We start from the raw sequence: 12,449 nt of genomic DNA on the forward strand, positions 1-12,449 counted from the left end.
CGGGCGGCCGTGGCGCGGCGTTTGAACCGCCGGGGCGGCCTGTGGGCCGCGGGGCCGCCTTCACCCGGCGTGCGCTGGGCACCTGTTGCAAGCCCAGAGACAAGGGCTGCGTTGGGTTTGGCCGTGGGGGGCTTTTATTATTTTTCAATTTATTTATTTATTTTAAAAGCCTGCTCACTGGCGCGTCTCCGCCGATATCCGCCGCTCTTTCGGGTTCCCCCGCCCAGCCCCCAGGGCGGTCAGGCGGGAACGGGGCCCTCGGCCCGGCGGGTCCCGCCGAGGGGGCCGCGGGTGCCCCGCGCGGTGTGCCCACCGTCCCCACGGCAGAGAGGGGCGAGGAGGGGGCTCTGGAAGTAATCTGGCAACGGGATTCGAGGTGAAAACCGTAGCTGGTGGGGGTAGTGCCGCTGGCAGAGCCGCTGCCTGCGCGCCCTCGTGGGCCTGCTGGCTCTGACACTGCGCATTTTGGTACGTGGTGAGGATGTTTTTATTTGCCTGGAAGCCTGATCCTGAAACTCGGCTCGTTAGAATTCACGAAAAAGGGGAGCTCTACATTACGTGCTTTCTTGTAGTGCTTTGCAGTACATTTGGTGTTGATGTGGATTGATGGTTTTTATTCCCTTGCCCCTCTTCCTCCCTTCCCCCCGCCCCCCCCCCCACTCACTCTTCATTGTAGAAGTAAAGAATAGCAAGATTTTAAGAAGCAAGGATTGTGAACGCAAAACTTTAAATTAAGACTAATAGAAGCATAGGCCTTAAAAAATAAAGGCCTGATCTACTGTGTCCTGCTCCTTGAGCTAGCCATAAGTGCTTTGAAATTTATAGAAGTGCTGAAATTCTATGAAGGATATGAATTTGTTATTTAGATCTCCTTTTATTTAAGGTATTTTCTTGAAGGTCTCCAGAAAGCAACAGAATTTGTTTAAGTAGGTAAGAATATATGCGTGTCTGTATATATTTATATTAAGTGTTTCAGCCAAATTTGGTCCACTTACGGACTTTTGTAGCAAATGCAGGGAATTTCAGGAAGGCCTCTTCTGTCTGAAAGGTGAAGATCGATTTCATCTTGATCATCTTGTTCTTTCAGCTGTGTTTTAAATTTTTAAAATATGATTGCTTACTTTGAAAAATCCTAAACAGAAGAGTCTAAAGAAGCAGTGTTCTGATAATACCCCAAGCTTAAACCGCTGCTCTTTAGTATTTAAAATATCAAAATGTTTATAGGAACAGTGTTTATAGTGTAGCTTTAGTGTGAATTACATTTTAAAGCTTTGCTTCAAATAATTTAATTACATCTGGTTTGCTTATTGAGCTATAGCATCATATATATAGGATGGGCAGTATATGTGATGCTATCTTGATGTATAGAACTTGACTGAACAAAAAGTCCCTTCAACTGATGCTTGAAATTCTTTTTAAGTGGTAGTGAAAACTCCTTGCTGTGTCGATACCTGTGCTTTACAGTAGGTCCTCATATGTTGTCTCGTAAAGGTTAGAGAAATGGGATGGTTTTACCAGTGTATTATACATTTGGGAAAATTATCTAATACAATTGACAGGCTATGTCCTATAATTTAAAAAAAAAAAAAAAAAATGATGCATGTCCTTTGAGACTGTTTCCACACACACACACAAAAAATTGTGATATCTGTTGTATTCTAGGATTTATTTAATAGTATGTCCGAGCAGAGTTGTGATTAATGATTTCAAATTTAAAGTACTTAGTCCATAATTTCTGTAAAAAAATAAAAAAAGCTGTGTGTATATTTTGTAATGCTGTTTCTTTATGGTGCTGTTTTAGCACACTTGGGTTTTTAGATGTCAAATATAATGAAGTGGGAGGTACAGGTTACCTAAAACCCTTTGTTAGTAAAGTTATAAATTGGTATGGTTTCAGATGTTTTTCAAATTTATTTATTGTATATTTTGTTGAATAAAAAAAGGAATAGTTAAGTGTATGAAGAAGTTACGAAAAGTCGTCGAAGACCTAGTCTTCACTTCTAAGACCAATTAAGTGTTTTCTCATTAAGTTTCTATTAAATACTGCTCTTTCTGTTATTTCTTTTCCTTTCTGTTACTTTTTGATCCATTTGACTACACAGTTGTTAATGTACAGCTGCCTGTTCCAGTGATACAGCTTTACAGATATTTTTAAGGATCTTAAAAGGGTGTTAAATTTTATGTCTGTCCATGGATTATTTTTAGACTTTACCCATAAGTAAAAGCTATTGTTTCAGTAAGAAAATTACAAAAACTGTTTTTGGGTTGTTCATACTCTGTATATTCTGAGCTTATACTCAGAGCCACTACAAAACAAATACAATAATCTTTGTATCCAGAAAGCTATAAATGTTGTATGTAAAGATTCAATTTTCCTTAACAGTTTCTCTCTTCAGAAACTAGAACAACTCAATCAGTATCCAGATTTCAACAACTACCTGATTTTCGTTCTTACAAAGTTGAAGTCTGAAGGTAAGTTCTTGAGATAGTAATTGTTTTATTTTATTTTTTTCGGCCTTTAAAATAAAGTATTATTTAGCTTCAAAGAAATAGAAAGCTGACTCTAGTCAGTTTGCTGGCTGGTTGAGCTGTCCATAGTCATGTAAAATTCCCTTATGCACTCAGTGGTCTTTGTGGGGAGAAAAAAATCTGATAATTTATTCATATTTGTAGTATCAATCTTAGAATGGAATCCCTTCTAAATGGCCAGTGAAATCTTCTGAAAAATGTTAGCACATCATGCCTTTATTGTACTGCAGTAAAGTTGTGGAATAACTGTGATGAATCATGTCTATATATATTATAAAGCATACTGCTAATTTCAATTACGATAATTATCTTCATAGTAATGAGACTGCTAAATACTTTGAAGACTATGTATTTAGAGTTGTCCAAGATGTCTGTCATAATCTTCATTCTGAAAATTTAATTGTAGTAAAATACAGTTAGAAATCAATCATGTTGTTTAATTGTTACGGACATTACCATACAGACTATATATGGCACTGTGTATGGCCTCTACCAGTTGGTAAATTCTGCCAATTCCTTTGTGCTCAGGGTGTGTGAAAGATTTTCTTTTCAGTACACTATAGCTATTATTTTGAGATGTCATTGGTAGAGAAAGGAAATTTGTTTCAAGGTCTGCTTTAGCACATTTGTTTCTTTACATTTGTTTGTAATTGTGTTTGGTTGTTCGGGTTGTTTTCTAGATTTTTTTCTTTAGTGTTCTGCTGCTAGTGCTTTTTCTGCTGTTTGGTGTTTCACATCTTTGTGAACACTTGCTTTTTCCCTTTGAATTAGATTTTAATTATGTGTGGCCCTGTAACATTCAAAGAATTGTCAAGAATGTTTGTCTACATTTTAAGTACTGTTTTGGTTTTATCAGCTTATTTTAGGAGGAGGGAAACAGAGAGGAGTATGAAAGTATATTTTCCTGTTTGAAGGCTAGAGTATATATCTAAGTGCTTCTGTGTGTTCTCAGAAGGAAATCACCTAATAATCTGTAAAGTCTTGGGGGGAGTACCTTAAATCTGAGAGCATTTTCAAGACTTGAGTCAGCCAGGATACTGAATCTTTGAATAAGGTGCCAATGTAGATATCATATCCTTTATACCATTACCAGAAAAATTCAAAGCAATTCCAGTAGTGGGATATGGAATCTGTACAAAGGATGTGACAAGAAGGATGTTTCACTTATTTTTTTCTGTCTGTGAATTTTCTGACACTAACACATCTTCCTAATTTCACTTTCTTCATTCACCATTTGAGCATGAGGTTCAAGATTGTCAAAGATGTTTGGCATTTAGTGGTGTGTTAAGATCTGTCTTCCTAACAGAATTCTTTCAAGTATTCAGTAGTCATCTTTTCCCTTTGTTATGTTTAATCACATCAGCCTCTAGAATTGGATGAAAGTTAGGAAATGCTAGCTGTTATAAAATGGTTTTGTATAGCTGTTTTATGTGAGGGGGGAAAAGGTGTGTTCTGGCAGATTGAGGAGCCAAGCAGGTTGGGAAGAAGTAGTAAGCTAACTTCCAGGGAGAGGTGTTTTGGATTAGATTGCATTGATACCTCTCACAAATACATCAGGTCTTTTGTGAGACTGTTGGAAAGCATCTCTTACTTTGGTGATCTCTTGTCCTGAATCATGACAGTTTTAGGGTCATAACCTTTTGTCCAAAGCACCTATTTTTTAACTTTGTATTTCTATTTCTGGAAATGTGCAAAATATCGAAGATACAATAACCAAGTCTGTCTTGGTATTTTTCATAATGTTTGCCAAATTCTGAGTTCTAAGCATTCAAATTCTGTTGCCTTGCTTTGGTAGGACTCATGAAGAATGGCAGAAGACTGTTGATTTGGTTTCCTTTGAATCCAACCAACAGCCCTTCACCTTCCCTCATGCTCAAGTATGGTAATGAGACTGTTAGAACTGCTGGTCAACAGCTACAATACTTGGGTGGACTCATCCTGGTAGATACCTGTCTTCACTAGGACTCAGAAAGCATTCTGGTTTTTGTGCCTCCTGAAGTGGGTTCTGTTGGCTGTCTGTCTTTATGGCCTTGCCACAGACCAAAGCATAGATATTCATTCTAATAGAAGTTCATGTTTTTATTGTGTCCATACTATTCCAGCAAAAGGAGCAATGAAAATAGGCTTATAACATCTCTGACAGCTTATTCAATAAAAATTAAGTTGTTTTCATAGTCTAGGAGAAAAAGATCTCTGCTTGGTAGCAGATGGAACTGAACTTTGATTCAGTTTTTGCTACTGTTGAAACTTCTGCTGAGAAAATGGTGCTTAAGGATACATTTAGGTGACAGCTCCTGAATGTGGGAATTCTGTAATTTTGTTGGTTGAAATGTGTGTTAATGTGTGAATGTGTGTCTACTGCAGTGAAGATTGCACCAACTTACCTTTGACCTGAGTCTTACACCTCTGTGGACAATTAACTTTTCAAGAAAACTTCTTTTGCAACCACAATCTTTCATTTACAAAACTGGATTTCACTGAACCCTGCCTTTAAGATACTTAAGTAAACCTTACGTGTAGGAAATTTGCTTTGTTTTAGTACCATTATTATTCAGTTGAACAAGCTATTACGTTCTTTTCCTCTACTCTTAGTTCTGTCAGGCTTCTGTTTGTGAATACCTGTGACTTACTGGTTTAAGACCTATTGTGACAAGCCTACATGTAAGTAGGGATTTTCTTGGTTTTTAAATTTTTCTGGTCCCTGTCAAAGCTTGTTAAGCTAGTGTCTTTCTGGAAGCAGGAATGCCCTGCTGCTGTTTCATCAGTGAAAATATATGGCCTAATTAGCTGCTACAGCATGTGTATGCCCAAGGTTTAAGTACTTAATTTCTTTCTTGGTTTTTTGGGTTTGTTTTTTGGGTTTGGTTGTGGGGTTTTTTCTTGTTTGTTTTGTTTTTGTTTGTGGGGTTTTTGTTGGGGTTCTTGGTTGTTGTTTGGGTTTTTTGGCTTTTTTGTTTGTTGAGCATTTGTTTCTTTTGTTTATTTTAAAACCAATGTGCATTTGTAAAGATAGAGTTGGGAATCTGGATGAAACACAGATGTTAAAAAAATACCCCATGTTAAAATACCCCCATGTTAAAAACATCACAATATAAAACTTGTTAAGGAAACAGCATTCATTTAGACAGTAGGCAGGCTGATGAAATAAAGTAAGATCCTAAGCTGTTTAAGTTTAACATAAAGATCTCTAGAGTGTACTTCCCATGAAATATGGTGCTTAGATATCTTCCTTAGGTAGGTAATATGGAGTCCAGACTAACTGAAAAGTAGTTTGAATGAAAAAAAGAGTTGTTTTACTAATTTATCTGTAAATAAAAATATTACTTGTAGGCACTGTTAGTATAGTTGCTCCTTCTTGTATTGGAAGGTAAACGTCACAGATAATGTAGTCACACTGCCCTGTCCTTAGTGTTGGGTTTGTGGTTTTGTTTTTCCAGTGTTCTCTGAGGTGAGCTCAGAATCCTGTAGTCTTCTGTATTCTGGTAATAATTTGTTTTCTGGGCTGTTGTATGCACGTTGCTTCTGCTTCTCAGATAATTTTCTGGATTTTGTGTGGTCGACTGAAACAGTCTAGTGCTATATGGAAGCATCAGTTCTGCTTCTGTTGTTGCTTTTTTCATTTAACTGCATCTTCCCTTCTTTGATCCAAGTCACACATCTAAATCCCCCTTTCCTTGTTTGCATTATTGCATCCCTAGTCCAAGTATGTTTCTTTGAAGGAAAGTATGCATTTTCCTAATTTCAACCTCTTTACTGTCTTGCTGAGACCCATTCTTCTTTGTTTAAGGTGTATTGAGGCAGTTTTCCAAGGTATATGAAGCCCGAGGCAGGTCAGAACCTCCAGATGTCATAATATGGACAATTCATACTGCAAGCAGAAGTGCTGAGTTTGTTTCAGACCTTGTTGACTGTAATGGTGAAATTTCCAAAGTTGCCTGAATGAAAACTTGCTTTGTTTATGCCTTCTTTAAATCAATGTTTGTAAGATATTTCTTTCTCCCTCTACTCTAAAATAGGCAGACAGAAATAGCACCCTTCTTAATTTGCAGTGTCCTGTTGTAGGACAACTTCATCAACTTTCTCGTGTTTTCTGCTTAGTGTAAGTGCAGAATTACACCACACTTTATTCCTAACAGCATCCTAAAATCTGTGAATTGGAGTTGGATGTAGCTTGCACTAAATTATTGAAGGATGATGTCCATGGCCCCAGATGGGACATGGTTAGTTTTGTATCATTTCTGTAAAGTTCTGTGTTCATTTCCCCCTCTTGTCTACTGGGCTCTCAGCAGGTCCTTATGCTAATGGCAAAATATTGAGAGAAATGCATAATGGTCCTGATACTTTCTGCTGGCTTGTATAACTTTAGTTGTCTAGTCTGTTGTAGTTACACAATTGTGATCTTGTGAAGGTGTTTAGTGATTGACTCTTCACCCCATACAAATATGGGAACTCTACTGTTTATTCTCCACAAACTGTTATCTCAGTGGATTAATTGGTCACAGTCAGTGGCGTTAAGGCTATTGCAGTCAAGGATCAGAGTCCTTAAAATGATCTTTTATTCTGAAGGTGAATGAGCTAAAACTGGGAGCACTACTTTAGTCCTGTTTTTGTCACAGGTTTTAAGGATGGCCTTTTGAGCTTATTTCCAAAATACTTTGGATTTTTATAAACCAGTTGAAGGGAGAAGAGCATGGTCTCTGCAGTTCTTGGTCTTGTTCATGTGATGACCTAGTCATTCAGAGTACTTTACTTTGATCTGGAACATTACCGTAGAGACTGGTCCTGTCCTCAGTCTACTCCCTTCTCTCCCTCCCTCACCAAGTTTTTGTTTCTACCAAGCTTTTCACAGATGGTAATTTATATTCTGGTAATCATAACACTAATAATCTAGTTTTGCACATATAATTCGAAAGAGCTTTTTATAAGATAATACTGGAATTCAAAATGATCACATGGGTTTGTTGTGAATGCTTTCTAGATGAGTCTTGAAATTTAAACTTGATCCAGAGAGCAGTTTTGATGAATCCATTCCATTAGGATCTTTCTTGATCACAGTGTTGGTGTTGAAAGATAATTGAAGCTGAGCAAGAAAAAGACCATGATGTGAGATTATGTGTCAATTTGCCAGATACCCATTTCAAGAAGACATCTTTGATGAGAAGGATTAATCCAGAAAAGTGATTCAGGAGCTTTAATTGTTAAATTAAAATGAAAGCTCCCCTACCACTTTTCCCCAGTACAGTCATTCTCCTTATCCATATCATTAATAAATATACAAAAATAGTTGTCAAGCAGTGAAGCTGATTGCATTACCATTCTGAAATATGCCTTTACAGTTTAAAATGCTGCATCTGCATACCCTACATAGTGTCCTACTTAACAACAGCAAAGCATTTTCTTCTCTGAAGTTCAGATACAGAAGAATTACAAAAAGACTGAGTTTTACTAAGCAGTGCATAAATCTAATAATTGAGTTGCCTAAATATCTTAAGGGAAAGAGTAGAATTCTAGAATATCCAGCGTGGGAAGGGACTCATTCCCAAAGTTCATAGAGTCCAACTCCTGGCTCTGCACCAGATACCCCCAAAAATCACGCCATATTCCTGAGAGCGCTGTCCAAATACTTAAACTCTTTCAGGCTCAGTGCTGTGACTGCTTCTCTGGTGAGCCTCTACCAGTGCTCAGCCACCATCTGGGTGAAGAACCTTTTCCTGATATCCAACGTAAACCTCCCCTGACACAACTTCAAGCCATTCCCTCAGGTGCTGTCACTGTGACCACAGAAGAAATCAGTGCCTGCCCCTGCTCTTCCCCTCACAAGGAGGCCGTAACAGCAATGAGGTCTCCCCTCAGTCTTCTCCAGGCTGAACTGACTATGTGACCTCAGCTGCTCCTCACACGCCTTCCCCTTGAGGCCCTTCACCATCCTTGTAGTCCTCCTTTGGACACTCTATAGCTTTACATTAGGCTATTGTGGCACGCGGAGCTGTCTCCAGCACTCGAGGTGAGGCTGCCCCAGAGTAGAACAGAGCAGAGCAGGACAATCCCCTCCCTTGCCTGGTTGATGCTGTGCCTGATGTCCTCAGGACACGGGTGGCCCTCCTGGCTGCCAGGGCACTGCTGACTCGTGTTCAGCTTGCCTCAAACCAGGACCCTCAGGTCCCTCTCTGTGGCACTGCTTTCCAGCATCTCATTCCCCAGCCTGTGCACATCCAGGGCTGCCCCATCCCCAGTGCAGAATCCAGCACTCATTAGAACATCATACAGTTGGTGATTGTCCAACCCTCCAATTTACTAAGGTCTCTCTGCAGGGCCTCTCTGCCTTTGAAGAAGTTAGCAGCCCCTCCCAATTTAGCATTATCAGCAGACTTACTTAGTATATGTATTGTGAGATAATTAATTTTGTAAGGTTAGTAAAAATTTCATGGCTTTCCCCAATATGCTCGTTAATTATTTCTTTCCATGCTTCTTTGGGGATTTGGTAGTGCAGGTGTAAGGAAAGTCTTCTCCTAACAGATTATTTCTTTATTTAAAGTCTTGAAATAAACTGAATTAAATTGTGGGTTTGTTAGGTGATTAAATGCTTCAGGAACACTTCCCAGGAATTCCTTATTATGATCCAGAATCAAGAGTATGAAGTCTCCATTGTTATTTCTCTCCTTGTCTCTAAAGCCCATACAAGGAAAGAATTGCTATGCCATTGTCTGAAGTTCAAGTGATTTAAGTAGTATAAGAGCTGTTTTTGATTTGTTTTAGTATAAGATCTGTTTCGGCCTTTAAATAAATCTATAGGTGTAAGGTGGAGGTATTTGATCAGCTGTTTCAAGCCTTTCCTTAATGTTTCTTTACAAGCTGAATGTAGTCTGCTGCAATGGGTATTTCTTTTTATGCTTTTTTAAAAAGCCAGCTCTCATAGTGATGTTTGATTGTTTTTTTACATCAAACCTAAGTGTATTTAAAATGCCAGCATCAAGCACTCCTATGGGGTGTTTTCCTACAGAAAGCAAAAGTGTTGCCAGTGTTTCTAAAGGGGTTCTGTTCACATGGCTGTATTTGATTCAATGCATTTCAGAAGTGCCTCCTATTTGGAAGGCTGTATGCTGGTGTCTGATTTAGGCTCCTAGGAAGCAATTTCACCACCTCTTTCTAGATTTTCAGAAAGCATACTTACTGTGGGGCATTAGGATGATAAAGCTTTTCAGCATGTATGTTATCTTGCAGTGCTGGGACAGATGTAATTGGATAGCCAACCATTTTTATAAAGCCAAATTGTTTAAATAAAGGAATGCCCATTACCACTGCTCATGTACAAATCAAAACATCTTTCCTTTAGTGTCACAAGAGAGTGGAATCTAGAAGACAAAAATCCAAATACTTCCAGTACTACAAGTAATAATATCTACAGTATGTTTTACCAGCTCCAGAACTGAGCATCTTTACTGTCCATAGGAAAGGCACATCTTGACTCCACAGTTTCACGCTAATACCAGTAACAGGCTAAGCATTACTACTGCTTTTGCAAAGCATTTTAAACCCCTTTCTTCTCCTATAATAACATGATATGCACTCTTCAGAACCCCCATGAAGCTAAGGTCTTCTGCTTTCAACAGACATTGAGGAGCAACTGTGCCATGACAGAATTACATAATCATCAAAGAAAGATAGAGTGATTTGAGTTTAAAGAGACAGTCAAGTTTAGTTCCAACTCCCCTGCCATAGGCAGAGATGCCATCCACAATATCGGATTACTCAGGGCCCTATCTGACCCTTGAATAATTTCAGGGATGAGGCATCCACTACTTCTCTAGGCAACCTGTTCTTGTGCCATCCTCTGAGTAAAGAATTCCTTCCTAACGTCTAATCTTAATCTCTCCTCTTTTAGTTTAAAAAATCTTCTCCCTTGTCTTACCACTGTCAGTGAAAAAAGTCACTCTCCCTCTTTTAAGTACTGAGATGCAGCGATTGAGGTCTCCCCAAGTTGTTCTCTTCTGCAGGCTTTACAACCCCAGGTCTCAGGCTGTCTTCACAGAACTGTTGCAGCTGTCTGATCATCTTTGTGGCCCTCCTCTGGACTTGCTCCAACAGGTTATTGTCCTTCCTGTGGTGAAGAAAACAGAGCTGGATGCCGCACTGCAGATGGGGTCTCACAAGCACAGAGTAGAGGGAGAGAATCCCCTCCTTTACGCTGCTGGCCATGTTGCTTTAGATGCAGCCCAGGATGCAGTTGGCTTTATGGGCTGTCAGCACACATTGTTGCCTCATGTCCAGCTTTTCAGACTCTAGTTCTTCTACACAGGATTGCTCTCACTGGCTTCTTCTTCCAGTCTGTACTCATATCTGGGACTGCTCTGATCTGGGGCAGCACCTCCACTTGGACTTGTTGAACCTCATGAGATTCTCATGGACTCATTCTTGATCTGGTCCAGACCACTCTGGATGGTATCCCTTAATTCAGTTGTGTCAACTGCCTTGCTTGGTGTCTTGTGCCAATATGCTAAGGGAGCACTCGATCCCAGGTGACAATGAGTGCAGTCTGCACTCTGGCTGTGTAGGGATTTTATAACTGCTTTGCCCTACAGCAGTTGTCTGCTTCATCTAAAATGTCACACACTGGCAGTTCAAGCAAGTGTAGATTCAATGGGAAAAATTTTGTTCGATGTCTACAAGGAAAAGCATTCACTTAACTTCAAGTGATAAATGTTTTTCTTTGAATCAATAGATATAATACTGATAAGAAAAAATTCTGACTGGCAAACTCTAAGTCTCAGGAGCTTTGAACGTTGCAAAATGCTAAGAGCTCCCAGTTTTTCTCATACTCATTCCCCTATAAAGAAAGAAGACTGATGAAGTCGTAGGTAGAAACTGAAAACTAAAGTTCCTGTTAAGAACTCTTGTGTAGGAAAATTAAAAAATAAAATAAAATCTAAGGTCCTAAAATAATAACAATAATAAAATATTAAATGTATGAAAGTGGATTGAATTAAAAAGCAGGTCTGTGTTCTTTATTTTCTTATTTTAGCTAGATACTCTGATGTTTACCAAAGTGCAAACTGATATTGCTAATTAGAAGTCTGATGATATTGTTCACAAAAGTCAGCCAAAATGAAGGGAAAAAAAAAGAAGCAGCACACTGAGTACAGACTTAGGAAATAAAAATGAGGAGGTTTGCTTTCATTAAGTGGTCATTTTAGGGGAAAAAGCTTCACTGGCTGGTAAGGGTATCAGAGAAACAAAGCAGTCTGGCCTTAAAACCAGCATTTACACTTGCATGCTACCACACAACTTTCTGTTAAGCTGTACCTGTAGGATAGAGACAGAAGTAAAACTAAGCAAAATTTCCACTGTGCAGCACCCAGTACAACACCAGTGTTGTATCCTGTATTTTGTGCTTCCCAATACTTACCAGTTTGAATAGAATTCTGAATTACTCATTTTGATAACACAGTCTGAGTTTGCTCATTCAAGTAAGCCTTGTGTACCAACTATTCAAATGATAGATTATCACATATTTTAATATATAAGATTCACCTTTGAGATATTCAGAGAGTGACAAAACCTCTACTCATCTGACAAGGCAGTTTCTTGAGATAGATTAATGACTCTACATCCGTATTCATCCACTGCCAGATGCTGTCTAAGCAAGTTCCATTGGGAACGTCATAATTTCCTTTTCCTATGCACTTGACTAAGCTCAAAAGTCCATGTCATCTTCCTCCCCACCCTCAAAAAGTAAATGCCAGAGGCATGACATTACTTTTAAAATGTTCTCAAACTACAGCACTGTCCTGAATTTGTTGTATAGTTTGGGACCTTGCAGTGAATCTTGTTCTCATCATACTAAATCCCTATTGCTTATTAATGATTATTCTGCTCTTGATAGAATTCTGGGACTGGTTTAGCTGCTGAATCAGGAGACAACA

At 38.9% G+C, this 12,449-nt stretch overlaps 1 protein-coding gene across 6 annotated transcripts in view; it reads left to right on the forward strand.

Moving 5' to 3' along the window:
- The window catches only part of TNPO1 (transportin 1), a 69,954-nt gene that overhangs the window by 17,706 nt on the left and 39,799 nt on the right, over window positions 1-12,449 (forward strand). For all 6 annotated transcript variants that reach the window (XM_058827092.1, XM_058827096.1, XM_058827094.1 and 3 more), the window contains one exon: window positions 2,397-2,472. In XM_058827092.1, the coding sequence (XP_058683075.1) occupies window positions 2,397-2,472 (76 nt within the window). The remainder of the gene's footprint in view (window positions 1-2,396; window positions 2,473-12,449) is intronic.

Source organism: Poecile atricapillus, chromosome Z (assembly GCF_030490865.1).
Source record: "Poecile atricapillus isolate bPoeAtr1 chromosome Z, bPoeAtr1.hap1, whole genome shotgun sequence".
Lineage (NCBI taxonomy): Eukaryota > Metazoa > Chordata > Aves > Passeriformes > Paridae > Poecile > Poecile atricapillus.